Source organism: Canis lupus, chromosome 4 (assembly GCF_003254725.2).
Source record: "Canis lupus dingo isolate Sandy chromosome 4, ASM325472v2, whole genome shotgun sequence".
NCBI classification, from domain to species: Eukaryota; Metazoa; Chordata; class Mammalia; order Carnivora; family Canidae; genus Canis; species Canis lupus.
Window position 1 is genome coordinate 58,028,723 of NC_064246.1, and position 15,126 is coordinate 58,043,848.

At 48.5% G+C, this 15,126-nt stretch overlaps 1 protein-coding gene across 3 annotated transcripts; it reads left to right on the forward strand.

The window, feature by feature from the left end:
- The first annotated feature begins 1,155 nt into the window (after positions 1-1,155).
- ATOX1 (antioxidant 1 copper chaperone) lies at positions 1,156-13,159 on the forward strand. Of its 3 annotated transcripts, none has more exons than XM_035714855.2 (4): positions 1,156-1,272; positions 6,261-6,336; positions 9,912-10,079; positions 13,021-13,159. In XM_035714855.2, the coding sequence occupies exons 1-3, from the start codon at positions 1,171-1,173 to the stop codon at positions 10,034-10,036; spliced, it is 303 nt and encodes a 100-aa protein (XP_035570748.2). In that variant the 5' UTR covers positions 1,156-1,170; the 3' UTR covers positions 10,037-10,079; positions 13,021-13,159. The 3 variants fall into 3 exon arrangements, with proteins under 3 accessions (XP_035570748.2, XP_048965180.1, XP_048965181.1); XM_049109223.1 differs by lacking the exon at positions 1,156-1,272 and adding an exon at positions 1,363-1,524; XM_049109224.1 differs by lacking the exon at positions 1,156-1,272 and adding an exon at positions 1,363-1,524 and having other exon boundaries at positions 6,264-6,336.
- Positions 13,160-15,126: the final 1,967 nt, after the last annotated feature.

Genomic DNA, 15,126 nt, shown 5'->3' on the forward strand with positions numbered 1-15,126 from the left:
CATCACAGAGAGAGACACAGGCAGAGGGAGAAGCAGGCTCCATGCACCAGGAGCCCGACGTGGGAATTCGATCCCGGGTCTCCAGGATCGCGCCCTGGGCCAAAGGCAGGCGCTAAACCGCTGCGCCACCCAGGGATCTCATGAGCACACTTTTTTTTTTTTAATTTTTATTTATTTATGATAGTCACAGAGAGAGAGAGAGAGAGAGAGAGGCAGAGACACAGGCAGAGGGAGAAGCAGGCTCCATGCACCAGAAGCCCGACGTGGGATTCGATCCCGGGTCTCCAGGATCGCGCCCTGCGCCAAAGGCAGGCGCTAAACCGCTGCGCCACCCAGGGATCCCTGAGCACACTTTCTTAAAGAAGTTTCATGTAATAAGACTATAGTTTTCCTCAACCAGTGGTTCCCCAAACCAAGCAGAGGAGGGGGACTAAAAGTATACCTGGAGAATAAGGGGCAGTGAATCTAGGGTGAAGCCTAGAAGTCTGGGTTGTTAATAAGATGTCCAAGCAGTTCTGTTGATGAGGGACATCTTTGAAACTACTCAGACCGGACCCCTCCGGCAGGTTCCTTGGATGTTCCAAGGGGAGAGCCCCCTCACCCCAAGCTCGTGTGTATGGAGAGGGGTGTGTGTGTGTGTGTGTGTGTCTGAAGTTCCGAGTCTCCGCATGGCTGTCTCTGTAAGTGTCCTTCATCTGTCTTCACCCAAGGCTGTGGATCTCATATCCTCCTCCACCTCTCTCTGTGCCTGCCTCTCAAGCCCACTCTCATCTTCCGTCTTGCTGTTCCCTCTGCCTCCCTCCTTCCCCAGTAGCTCATCTTCACCAGATGAACGTGTGCTCTCCACTCTTGACTCAGATTACTTCTTCCCGAAGCCCCAACACACTCCAGTCTGTTAGAGACCCTTCCTCGGCTCCCACGATACAGCCCCTCTAACACAGCGTTTTCACCGCCTGCTTCCTTGGCTCCCTAGGAGGCGAGGTCTTTTTCACTAGTGCATCTTGGCTACCTAGCACCGTGCTGGCTCAAGGCTGGGACTCACTTACATCAATAAATGGGATTGTCCCTTTAGGGAGGGGCGGAGTCTGTCGTCTTCACTGCGGGGGGTGGGGGTGGGGCTGGCATTCCCAGCCTCTAATACTCGCCTGGCACGAAGCAGGTGGTCTAAAAATGGCCTGTAGGCCTTGGAGGCCGGCCCAGCGCGGGGCGGACGAGCGGGGAGTCCCCGGCCCCTACCGCGGGAAAGGAGGCGCGGCCGCCAGCGGCAGTCAGGTGGCTCTCCGCCCGCGGGGGCGGGGGCGGGGCCTGGAGGGCGGGGCGGGGCCTGGCGGGCGGGGGCGGGGCCTGGAGGGCGGGGCGGGGCGGGGCCTGGCGGGCGGGGCGGGGCCTGGCGGGCGGGGCGGGGCCTGGCGGGAGGGGGCGGCCCTCCCCCGCGCCCAGCCCCGGAAACACAGCCGCGCCAGCGCTCGGAGCCGGCCGAAGCTTCGCCGCCGCCGCCGCCGCCCGCCATCCACAGCCATGCCGGTGAGTGCCCGCTCCCGACCCCGCAGACGCGGCCCCCGCCTGCGCCCCGGCTGCACCGCGCATCGGCCGCACGTCGCTCTTCACGGGCCCAGGCCGCAGCCGGAGCTCTTGCCTCTCTTCCCGCTCCCTCCCTCCCCGTCTACTCCCGGCTTCCGCGACCCTCCAGAAAATCCCTCCAGATGCGAAAGGGGCTTGATGTAGGAGTCAGGCCTCCGGACATCGGAGCGGCAGGGCCTCCAGTGGTTACAAGCCCAGCCCTTCCCAGCACAGACGAGGGAAACTGAGGCCCAGCGAAGGGCCGAGTCGCTGAGCTCATCCGGGGAGCGAGCCTGTGGCGAACTGGAACTGGGACGGCCAGTCCCTGCGCCTTCCCCCCGCTTGCCCCTGTTGCCCCTGTTGCCCCTGTCGGCTGAGCCGGCCAGAAGCGGGGAGTGGGGGAGGGGTGGGGTGGCTGTCGCCGCCTGGATGGGGCACGTTTTCAGAGACCCGTGGTTTCCTTTCCTTCCTCTTGCCTACTCTGGCCCATTTTCACTTCAGCCCTGGGCGACGCTGAATGGAGACAGTGCTTTTAACCTTTCCTACCGATCACTTTCCGACCCTGAACCTATGAGCCCATGGGAGGTTAAGGGACCTGCTCACACTTGCCAGTTGCTCAAAGACAGAGTTTGGGGAGGAATGAGTAGGTCTTAGGCGCCTTTGCCGCTCACTCAGGCTTAATGCACATACATGGTTGCTCAGGACCTCATTTTGTAGATAAGAAATTCAGGACTTTTGCAGATAAGAAAGGAAAAAGCCCAGTAACTTACTCATGGTCTCCTTGAGGCACTGAGTAGGGCTAGGATTAAGCCCCTTATCTTCAGGCTCCCAGTCTCTTCTGGCCTGACCACTTGGGAAATAAATGCCAGACAAAAGTCGTTATACCGGATTGAAAGTAAGCTGTGATGCCAAGTATATCCTGTAGATCCTAGTTGGGGTCATGTGGTGTTGAGCGATTTCCCCCAGAGTGCCTAGTTTATGGCTCTGATTCAAGGGGATACCCAGAGGTGTTCCACAGATGCCCTGTGTCTTAGCAGCCTAGCTTTGGGGAGCTGACACGTAAGCCAGTGGCCCCCTGGGCCAACCCACAACCATCTCAGGTGTCCTTTCCCTTGGGGCTTGCCAGGTGCCTTGAGACAAATCCTCAGACAACACAAGTATGGACAAAGAACCTAACAGAATCGGCCCTCCTCCTTGAGCAAATCTGCCTGTGGCAATGTTAAGAGGACAACATTAATCACCCTGGGACTGAGATAGTCACCAGGTGTTTGTAGAGGGTGGCAGTGAAGCAAAGGCCAGCTTGAGGATCACTCTATTGACAAGCTAGAGACCCTCCAGAGCAGATGGTCAGAATGAAGAGGGTACTTGGCACCATATCACAAGATGAGCAACTGAAGAAAGGAGGGTATTAGTCAAGGGCCGTGGTCAAAACTGGTCAGTGTGTCACCCGAGAGGTTTCTCAGACAAAAACTTGGAATCTCAGAGGCCTCTTTGAAAAAATCTGTGCCCTTGCTTGCCAGCTGGGTGACCTTGGGCAAGCTGCTTTATCTCTCTGTGCCTTGATTTCATCATCTGTAAAATGGGGATAAAAGCTGTGATCTCAAAGGACTATTGTTAGTATTATCTGGAAGAATGCCAGTAAAATATGTAGCATATAGTCACTGATGTTGCTAGTTCGCAAGAAATGTTAGCTCTCGTGTAGCAAAGACAAGTGTGTAGAACTACAGGCAGGCAGGTGTTAATCCCATTTTAACAAGGACCACAGTGGTTAAAAGTTTAGGCTTCGGAGACATTTTCAGTATAGGCCCTGGCTCCTCACTAGCTGTGTCACCCTGAGTGAGTGCCCTAACCTCTGAATCTCAAACCCTTGTGTGTCAAGGGATAATAACACCCATCTCATGGGAACCTTGTGGTGATTAAACCAGGTAATGCACACAAAGTGTTTAGAACAATATCTGGCATGTAGTCCACATTCAAATATTAGTATTAGTAAACCCGACTGACATTGTGTCAAAGATTAAATATCCGGGATATTTGAGAATTCCTTCTCTGGGAGGGGGCTGGACAGCCACCCCACTGCATTTCTGCCCTTCCAGTTCTGAGATTCTATTAAAGAATTGCAGTTTACTGGACTTTTTCATGGCTTTAAAGGACATGTCTTAGAGGTGACAGACCAGTCTGAGGCTCTGAGGGGCTGAGGCAACAGGGGATTGGGATTCTCTGTAAAGAATGGGTTACTCTATCCATGAAGTAGATTTTCTACCACCCTCAAATTGACTTGTGCAAGTCTGAGGGGAAGAGCACAGAATTGTAACTTTTGCCACCCAGACGCCGCTTCCTGGTTTCTGACCTCTGTACTATGGAGGATGAAAGGAGACCCGCTCTCTGTAGGCAGCGGCAGAAAGCTTCACATATTCTGTTGACTTAGGTTCTTGGGCAGCATAAACTTGCATTTCTTCACAAGCTGTCCCACTCCCAGAGCTCCTGCTGAGAGGCAGGGTCGCAGGGTGGCAGCTGGCAGTGCTGTTGGCTGCTCCACAACTAGCAAAATGTCCCTCGAGCCAGGAAGGCCTGGGTTCATATCCTCAGCACAGACTCGCTCCATAACTGTGAGCAGCTCAGTGAACCCCTGGGAACTTCAATTTCCTTTGGAGTAAAATAGGGTCTCGAGCTCCCTTTCCAAGCCAAGTGAGAACTAATTTAAAATACCATATACTGAGCATTTGGCACAGAGGTGCACTCAGACACAATAGATTTAGGCCTTATATTGGTCTTACAAACCCTCTAAAGCTTTGGGTGGGTTGGGACGCCTGGGTGGCTCAGCAGTTTAGCGTCTGCCTTGGGCTCAGGGCGCATGATCCCAGGGCCCTGGGATCGAGTCCCACATCGGGCTCCCTACGAGGAGCCTGCTTCTTTCTCTGTTATGTCCCTGCCTCTCTCTCTCTGTGTCTCATGAATAAATAAATAAAATCTTTAAAAAAAAGCTTTGGATGGGTATATGCAGGTGCAAACTGTTGACAAATCTGGATTGTCTGCTGGTTATTCTAGAGCAGGAGTCACCACACTTTTTCTTAAAGGGTCAGGTAAATACTTTAAGTGCTTGAGGCTTCATGAACCATGTGGTCCCTTACAATTACTCAACTCTGCCATTCCAGGAAAAATCCACAGTGTCTTTCGTGACCTGGCCTTAGAAGTCACATGATGTAATTTAAGCCATATTCTACTGGACACACAGAGCAACCCTGAGACATTGTGGAATGGGATTTCCTAAGGGCATAAATCAGGAGGTAGAGGTCACTGGGGCCATCTTGCATGCTGGCTCCCATACTTACAATGTTCATCCCACTCACTAACCTAGAGAAAGGACTCTCGTCCCCGTTTTGCAGATGTAGAAACCAAGGCAAAGAGGGGTTGAATAACTTACTCATGGTCATACAGCTTGCCAGAGTTGGGAACTGAGGCCGGTCTTATTTCCAGAGATTTTATTTTATTTATTTTATTTTATTTCTTTAAAGATTTTATTTATTTATTCATAGACACAGAGAGAAAGAGGCAGAGACACAGGCAGAGGGAGAAGCAGGCTCCATGCAGGGAGCCTGATGTGGGACTCGATCCTGGGACCCCAGGATCACACCTCAGGCTGCAGGCGGTGCCAAACCGCTGCGCCACTGGGGCTGCCCCAGAGATTTTAAAATAGATGTATTGGTATAGAAACCTTTGTCTGAAAGCAAAGGAAGGACCCAGAGTTCCTCAACCAGTTGTGTCAATCATCTCTTCACTCAACAAAATGTAGTAAGCACCCACTCTGTGCCAGGCGCTGTTCAAGTATCGGGTCGCAGCAGTGAATTCAACAAAGCTTGCCTTAAGGCCCTTGGACACTATAGGATGTTGAGCCTGTACGAAGAGTCCAGGAGTCTGGGTTCCCTTACTGGCCCAGCCTCCACCCCGCTGGGAGACCTGGCACATCCCTTCTCGTCCCAGGACTCGGGTGCTGCCTCTGACAGCATGTGGATGAGAACAGTGATCTCTGTGTATCAGAATGCCAGAGAAACTTATTAGCCATAATAGACACTCCAGCCCAGACTTGTGGATCAGAACTTGTAGTTTTCTCAAGTTCCTGGATGATTCTAATGCATAAGATGATCTTCTGATGCATAAATAAGACCACCAGATCAGCATTGCTCAGAGTCCATGGGCCTACTCAAATCACAGTTATCAGTGGTCTTGAGACAAACCCTGTAGCTCAAGAATCAAGATTTTGAAGGTCAGACTAGACACCAACATTTTATTTTTATTATTGATTTATTTATTTTTAAATATTTATTCATGAGAGACAGACAGGCAGAGACACAGGCAAAGGGAGAAAGAAGCAGGCTCCCCACGGGGAGCCCATTATGGGGCTTGATCCTGGGACTCCAGGATCACGCCCTGAGCTGAAGGCAGATGCTCAACTACTGAGCCACCCAGGTGTCCTGGGATTATCTCATTCAATACAACCTGTGAGATGGAGAAACCCTTACTTAACTCCACTTTCCAGTTTAAGAGAGTGGGGCTCAGAAAGAAGCTACTGGTGAGTCTGATGACAGCCAGATCTTGCCCTGTCTCTGCTTTCTGTCTTGGCCTCTAGGTGGGCCTGCATGCTGGTGGAGTGTGTGTGTCATGCTGAAGGACTTGCTTATGGTCCCCTTTGTTTATTTTAGAAGCACGAGTTCTCTGTGGACATGACCTGTGAAGGATGCTCTAATGCGGTCAGTCGGGTGCTCAACAAGCTGGGAGGTGAGTGAGTGGCCCTCGGTTAGGGGTGAGGTTGGGGAGGCCGAGGCACTTAAATCATGTTCAAATACTTGCAGACATGGATCAGGAGAAGCTTGAGTTAAAGCTGCTAATAACAGTAAAACTAAAATGTATTGAGTAGGGGATTCCTGGGTGGCTTGGTGGTTGAGTGTCTGCCTTCTGCTCAGGGTGTGATCCCAGGGTCCGGGATCAAGTCCCACATCAGGCTCCCTATGAGGAGCCTGCTTCTCTCTCTGCCTGTGTCTCTGCCTCTCTTCTCTGTGTCTCTTATGAATAAATAAATAAAATCTTAAAAAAATATATATTGAGTACTTAGCATGTGCCCTTTACTCTGCCTGGTGTGGTTTCTGTGAACCACATCATCTGTTCCTCACCACAGCCATTTAGGTTGCTTCTTGGACTATCTCCATCCTCAGCAAGAGGAACTGAAGTTCAGAGAGGTTAAGCAACTTAGCTGAGATCACACAGTAAGTGGCAGAGCTGGGATTTGCCACAGTCTAGCTCAGAGTCCTGGCAGCACTAGTTAATGTGTTGGTGATCTTCAGTGTGATAATTTTGCATATGCTACATTTGAGTGTCATTTTCTATTAACATTTAGAAAATTGTAATATTTTAAGAAATAAACTTTGACTCGAGTCATGTGCAAAACTCCTAAAGCACCTCTTCTGGACATATTTAGAAAATCATTATTCTCATCCAGCCCCCTTGGTTCTCAGCTGGGGAGACTGAGGTCTGGCCCTGGGTTTCCGAGAGGTAATGACTGAGATATGACCAGTGTTCTGATAGTGCTAAGATTTTCACTTTTAAAACCCTAGATAGCGGGGATCCCTGGGTGGCTCAGCGGTTTAGCGCCTGCCTTTGGCCCAGGGCATGATCCTAGAGTCCCAGGATTGAGTCCCACATCGGGCTCCCAGCATGGTGTGGAGCCTGCTTTTCCCTCTGCCTGTGTCTCTGCCCCTCTCTTTCTGTGTGTCTCTCATGAATAAATAAATAAAATCTTAAAAAAAAAAAAAAAAAAAAAACCTAGATAGGGGGCACCTGGGTGGCTCAGTGGTTGAGTGTTTGCCTTTGGCTCAGGTTATGATCCCAGGGTGCTGGGATCAAGCCCCACATTGGGTTCCCCGCAGGGAGCCTGCTTCTCCCTCTGCCTGTGTCTCTGCCTCTCTCTCCCTGATGAATAAATAAAATCTTAAAAAAATAAATAAAATAAAGATTTTATTTATTTATTCATGAGAGCCCCAGAGAGAGAGGCAGAGACACAGGCAGAGGGAGAAGCACGCTCCATGCAGGGAGCCTGACGTGGGACTTGATTCCAGGTCTTCAGGATCAGGCCCTGGGCTGAAAGCGGTGTTAAACCGCTGAGCCACCTGGCCTACCCCCCCTTTTCTTTCTTTCTTTCTTTCTTTCTTTCTTTCTTTCTTTCTTTCTTTCTTTCTTTCTTTCTTTCTTTCTTTTCTTTCTTTTCTTTCTTTTCTTTTCTTTTCTTTTCTTTTCTTTTTTCTTTTTTTTCTTCCTTCCTTCCTTCCTTCCTTCCTTCCTTCCTTCCTTCCTTCCTTCCTTCCTTTCTTTCTCTCTTTCTTTCTTTCTTTCTTTCTAGAAATAAAATCTTTAAAGAAGAAAAACAACCCTAGATAATACCCAGATTTCAAAGGCCTTCCACATGGACTTGATCTCATTAGCACTTCAATCTCTGAGCTGGCCTTTCCGTCTGTGGAATGGGAGTGTTGACACCAGAGCCCAGGAGGGGAAGTGACTTGCCCAAAGTGAGTCAATGGCTGGTTTCTAGTCATGGAAATCATAATCTTAATTTGAAAGTCTGAAGCAGCGGGGAAAACCTGGCTGCTGGCTTGCCGTGTGACTGCAGCCTCTTCTCCCTGGGGCCTATTTCCCCAGCTGTGGTATGGGCGTGTCAGCCTATGTTAGCTTCTGCCGTGGATACGTGGATACCGTAAGAGGAAAACTGCTCAGGGGCCCCTCCAATATGAAGTGGCACATTCTGGATGAAGTGAGGAGTGCAGGTGGGCCTGCTTTCACTCTTGATGACTTGAGAACACCCGACCAGGAGTCTGGGCTGTAAGCAACACAGTTTAAAACCCACTGGGTTAGATGATCCTAGAGTTTCTTCCAGGTTTATGATGCCGCCAAAATATTTATTCCAAAGCGGAGGGAGACACTTCTTTTTCTTTTCCTATTTTTTTTTTTTGTATTTTTTTTATTGGAGTTTGATTTGCCAACATATAGTATATAACACCTGGTGCTCATCCCATCAAGTGCCAAGGAGGGAGAAACTTCTGAACCAAAAGACAAAAATCCAGTGTGTAAGGACACATTATGTTTTTTTTTTCTCCCTCAGTATCTGTTAGGTACAAATTCAGACATTCTGTACTGTGGGCTTTTTAAGGCTCTTTGATGTTTGGGGAATCTCCCTTTGACCTTGGATAGATGGCCCCATCTTTTACCACTGTCCCTACTTGGGTAGCCTTTTGAGGTGGGTCAGAAGGGCTTTCTGAGTTGGGGCCTTAGATGAGCAGTGCTGAGCCTGAGGAATCACAGCTAATGGCCTGTGTGAACCGGATAGATCACAGGTGCTGACCACCCCCAATTCCTTCATGTACAGATGGGGAAACTGAGGCCCATTTTGGGCAGGCTTGTGGTCATCCAGCAAGTCAGTGATGAAGCCAGGCCTAGAACCTATCATGGCCTCTCCCTCTGGATCCCATCGTCTCCACAAGATGGCATCTCTAGCTATTCCCATGTACTGGTCTGTGGGGAGGGAAAAGCTTGAAATTGACATAGCCCTTTAGGGTGGTTTTATAATATCAACATTTAAAATGTGCCCATCGGTTGCTCACAATTTCCATTCTGTAAATTCATGGTATAGAAATATTTTCACAAGTTTTATAGGATGTGTTCAAGTATGTTTACTGTAGCATTGTGTGATAATCCGCAGTGTGGACGTCCCATACATCTACTCGATCCCCTGCTGAGGGACACTGAGGTTGCTGCTTCGAATTTTGCTCTATTATCACACAACAATTACTTTTCACTTGTCTGTCTGAGAGAAAGACTGGGTAGATGCTGTGCTGTTCATAGTGACTTCTGGAGATAGGAGAGAGTAGGGGGCCTTCCACTTTCCAGTTTTATTCAGCAATGTTTGCTTTTTTTTTTCCCCCCAATGGTGTGTATTGTTACTTTTGAAATTAAAAAGAAGAGAAAACTTAAAAGAAGCCCCAGTCTCAAGCAGGGGTTGGCAAACTATAGTCTATGGGCCAAATCTAGCCCACATTCTTTTTTTGTACCGCTGGGAATGGTTTTTAACATTTTTAAAGGGGTGTAAAAGCAATACACACAGAGAGAAGAATATGTAGCTGAGTACATTTGGCCCCAGAATGCCTAAAACATGACTTTGGCCCTTTATAGGAAGAATGTGCTGATATCTGGCATGGAGGAAAGGGGAAGGTGGTTGTGAATAAGAATTCTGGAGCCAGCATTCTTTCTTGCCCCAACTGGGAGGGTCTCTGCTTCCTCCCCACACACCCTACTTCCTTTTCCTGCAGGAGTTGAGTTTGACATTGACCTGCCCAACAAGAAGGTCTGCATCAACTCTGAGCACAGCGTGGACATTCTGCTGGAGACCCTGGAGAAAACAGGAAAGGCCGTTTCCTACCTCGGCCCCAAGTAGTGAGGGCCTGGACCCTGAGCCCATGATGGACCAAAGGGAGCAGGTGGGTGAGGCCCCAGCCCTTGGACAGAATATTTCATTAGCTAATGCAAATCATGAGTTCAGGGAATCCTCACAGCCCCCTGAGAATACGCAGAGCACTGTGTTATGTCTCCCAGGGTCCCTTTTATGACTTGGGGAACGCATCTCATAACCAACAGGGTTTAAGTATAGGGCGTATGAGCCTGAGCAGTGCTTTGATAAATTGTCCCATCTGCAAGGACACCTATGTCCTGGGCCTCATGCTCCTGTGTGCTGACCAGGTTCAGCTAATTCAGCTTGGCCTCTCTCCTTGCTTGGAACTGCTATCAGCTTCCTGAGCATGCCCTCTGCTCCCGACTGGTGCAGAACAAATCCTCACATCCTTTAATTGTACAGAATCCAGAGAGGCTTATAGGTGGCCAAAATCAGTTGGTTGCAGAACCAGGATAGACCTTATGTAAAGCTCCAGCACTCCTTCCCTCTCTGCACAACCCCAGCTTCAGAATCCTTCATGGCACAGCCTTTCCTAGCTGTTACTGCCCTTGCAGTGCTTTTGGTGCTTGAATGACAGTGATTGCCACATCCCTGATGTGGATCAGCCCTCTCAATGCCATTGAGAAACATGAGGCCTGGGAAGGGGGGAAGTGCCTTGACTGAAGCCCCACCCAGGAGGGTGGCAGAGACAGGATGAGGGCATCCCAAATTGGAATCCGTAGTGGCCAGTGTCCTCATCCCTGGGAACAGGCCCATGAGACCCTCCTCTCCCAACTGACTGCTGGGTTGTGCCGGTGTCCTGTGTATGTGGTGATGTCACATGCAAATCATGAGGGGTCAGAGGCCTCTGTTTTCCTGATCCCCTGTCCGTCCATGGACACAGCCCATGATCAGGAGTGAGCTTGGGATGAATAATGAGAATTCTGGCATTCTGATTCCAGCTCTGTCCTCATGTCACGCTATGACTTTGGATACTTCTCCTTACATCCTGGAGACTCAGGCCTTTCATCTGTAAGATGGGGCCACAGCCTCTATCCTATTTTCCTTCCTTATGGGGATTCCTGTGAAATCCCTCTGAATAGGAAGGATTATGCTCAAAGGGAGGATAATGTTACCACCATGCGAGGATCAGTGATCATCATATGGTCCCTGCACCCTGAGGAGTTTTGGAGGAGACTGATGCGTGGCCCTCTGGGCCCCTCCAGCCATCCCAGGTAGTAGCTCTGTTTCATACTGGGTCTCCATGTAAGATTGTGAGATTGTGGTTGATATAAGCGCTCCACAAGAAAGGATGGAGGGAGGGAAGAGACAGAACTTTCTGAGTGGGCAAAACACCCGGGGGAGCCCCAATGTAGACCCCTTGCATTGGAGACTCCTGGCCTGAGCGTGTGCATCTTATTCAGCTAAAAGTACTGCCTGCCAGTTGTAAACCATGTGTAACTGGATGTGTCTTCTTCTCATAGTAGTCTTTGAATTTATTGAGGTGAAATTCACATAACATACCATTAAAGTGTACGATTTAGCGGGTTCACTGCATTCACGGTGTTGTGTAACTCTGGTTTCAAAGCTTTATCCCCCCCTCCCAAAAAAAAAACGGCCCAAACCCATTTAGCAGACACTCTCCACTGCCTCCCCCCCAGCCCCTGGGGGCCACTAATCTGCATTCTGCCTCTGATTTGCCTCTTCTGGATGTTTCATTTAAAAGGAACCATAGGGGATCCCTGGGTGGCGCAGCGGTTTGGCGCCTGCCTTTGGCCCCTGCCTTTGGCCCAGGGCGCGATCCTGGAGACCCGAGTTCAAATCCCACGTCAGGCTCCCAGTGCATGGAGCCTGCTTCTCCCTCTGCCTATGTCTCTGCCTCTCTCTCTCTCTGTGTGACTATCATAAATAAATAAATAAATTTAAAAAATAAAATAAAATAAAAGGAACCGTAGTATTTCACTTAGCATAATGTCTTCAGGATTCATCCAAGCTGTAGCTGGATCAGCACTTTATTCCTTTCTATGGCTGAATAATTCTCAAGAGTTTTTAATTGATTTATTTACCTTTGCTTTTTTATTTTGGAAATTTTAGTCATACAAGTAGTAAAATGAATCCCCACGTACCCATCACCCAGATCCAATGATCAGCCATTGCCATCACTGTTTCATCTATGCATGCCACCGCCTCCCCCTATTATTTTGAAGCAATTTCTAGATACCAGCTAATTTAATCTGGGCACATGTCTGCAAGCATGAGTAGTATGGAAAGGCTCCTGCAGATTCAGATGCGCAGCACTGGGTGAGAATCACCTGCCAAACAGCTACCCTGCCCATCCCTGCTGCATCTATCTCAATCTGTTTTAAGACACTTCCCCAGGGAGCAGCCCTGGTGGCTCAGCTCAGGGTGTGATCCTGGAGACCCGGGATCGGGATTGAGTCCCACGTCAGGCTCCCTGCATGGAGCCTGCTTCTCCCTCTGTCTGTGTCTCTACCCCCGTCTCTCATTCTCTCTCTTGCTCTGTGTGTCTCTCATGAGTAAATAAATAAAATTAAAAAAAAAAAAAGACACTTCCCCAATGACTGATGTGATGCCAGGTTTGGGAATCAGAGATAGAGCATTTCTGGGTAATAAAGTCACCAGGACTGTCTGTTCATTGGCAGATTTGTTTGCTTGTGATTTTGTTCATTGCCTCCCCTGTGTGCATTGAAACAGGACAAGGGGTATCATCCCAGCAGCCCCGGAAGTTCCCCAGAAAAAGGCGTTGGCAGAGATTGGCTTGCGTGAGATTAGTGGGTGCCAGCCATCGTGACAGACTTGGTGGGCGTAGTGTGTGGGGCTGAACACGGGGCGCTAGTTCCACTCTAGCACCTGGGTTTCCCACTTCACCTCCCACAGCTGCCCTTTAGTGAACCCCTGCTGCTTTTGCAATGCCTTCCTGTGCACAGCAGATGGTGCTTTTGTTCCACCTGACTTCTCGTCTCTTCCAGGACGCTGATCCTCTCCTGCCTTCCAGAGAGACCTGGGGCCTGGCAGTCCTGCTCAGCGATGGCTGTTCCTGACAGAGACCCTCACTTGCCCCGCTCCTCCCTAGCTTCCCTGTAATAAAGTTGAGCCACTTTTGCTGGAGGTGTCGTCTCTTGCAATGTCTGGATGTTACTTGCTCACTTGCAATAAAAGAGTAATTACAGTGCTTACTCAGGTTGGAGTTCTAAGGGCTCCCAGCTGGGAGCTACTGGCCTGACAGATCCTGATTCTTTGGGCTGTGATCTCCGGCAAGTCACTTGCCCTCTCCATGCTTTCCTTTTCCTATCTACAAAGTGAAGATGTTGGGCCACATGGGTGACCCCCCCCCCTCCTTTGTTTTCAGTATCTTGAAAAACTTGTCTGTCATCAAGTGCATCACATCTAAGGGATGTTAAATCTTATAACAGTTGGAATAGTGGGTAAAAGGGAGACTGCTTGGGATAGAGTCCAAGCTCCAGTTATCTCCCAGCTGGGCCACGTAATTTCTCGGTGTCCACACACATAAAATGTAACAATAGCATCTACAGCAAATGGTGGGTGTGTGGATTAAATGAGGTGACACATGTAAATCACCTCAAGTCATGCCTACCAGTTAGTAAACATTTTTTTTTAAGATTTTATTTATTGATTCGTGAGAGAGGCAGAGACATAGGCAGAGGGAGAAGCAGGGTCCCTGTGGGGACCCTGATGTGGGACTCTATCCTGGGACTCCAGGATCATGTCCTGGGCCAAAGGCAGGCGCCCAGCCACTGAGCCACCCAGGCGTCCCAACAGTAAACCATTCTTTATTCACTCATTTGTGTGTATTTCATTAACCATCAGTCTATAGAAATGACATAATTCCAGTCAGCCTAAAAATTAGTGTCTTGCAGAGTTCATTCTAATATGTCAAAACAAAGGGAATGTTTTACTGTGTGTAGCTTTATTTTATTAAAAGAAATATATTTCTTTAAGCCAGCCATTCTCAAACTTATTGTCTTAGGACCCTTTTATACTCTTCAAAATTCTTACTGTGAACAGTCGTAAAACAATCAATGTGATTCATCATATCAGCAAGAGAAAAACCAAGAACCATATGATCCTCTCATTAGATGCAGAGAAAGCATTTGACAAAATACAGCATCCATTCCTGGTCAAAACTCTTCAGAGTGTAGGGATAGAGGGAACATTCCTCGACATCTTAAAAGCCATCTATGAAAAGCCCATAGCAGATATCATTTTCAATGGGGAAGCACTGGGAGCCTTTCCCCTAAGATCAGGAAAAAGACAGGGATGTCCACTCTCACCACTGCTATTCAACATAGTACTGGAAGTCCTAGCCTCAGCAATCAGACAACAAAAAGACATTAAAGGCATTCAAATTGGCAAAGAAGTCAAACTCTCCCTCTTCGCCAATGACATGATACTCTACATAGAAAACCCAAAAGCCTCCACCCCAAGATTGCTAGAACTCATACAGCAATTTGGTAGTGTGGCAGGATACAAAATCAATTCCCAGAAATCAGTGGCATTTCTATACACTGAGACTGAAGAAAGAAATTAAGGAGTCAATCCCATTTACAATTGCACCCAAAAGCATAAGATACCTAGGAATAAACCTAACCAAAGAGGTAAAGCATCTATACCCTAAAAACTATAGAACACTTCTGAAAGAAATTGAGGAAGACACAAAGAGATGGAAAAATATTCCAGCTCATGGATTGGAAGAATTAATATTGTGAAAATGTCAATGCTATCCAGGGCAATTTACACGTTTAATGCAATCCCTATCAAATACCATGGACTTTCTTCAGAGAGTTAGAACAAATTATTTTAAGATTTGTGTGGAATCAGAAAAGACCCCGAATAGCCAGGGGAATTTCAAAAAAGAAAACCATAGCTGGGGGCATCACAATGCCAGATTTCAGGTTGTACTACAAAGCTGTGGTCATCAAGACAGTGTGGTACTGGCACAAAAACAGACACATAGATCAATGGAACAGAATAGAGAATCCAGAAGTGGACCCTGAACTTTATGGTCAACTAATATTCGATAAAGGAGGAAAGACTATCCACTGGAAGAAAGACAG

Coding starts and splice junctions, on each gene's coding strand:
- ATOX1 (XM_035714855.2), top strand. CDS start 1,171: ATGGCCTGTAGGCCTTGGAGGCCGGCCCAGCGCGGGGCGGACGAGCGG. Junction 1,273..6,260: donor CGGCCGCCAGCGGCAGTCAG/GTGGCTCTCCGC, acceptor TGTTTATTTTAG/AAGCACGAGTTCTCTGTGGA. Junction 6,337..9,911: donor GGTGCTCAACAAGCTGGGAG/GTGAGTGAGTGG, acceptor CTTTTCCTGCAG/GAGTTGAGTTTGACATTGAC.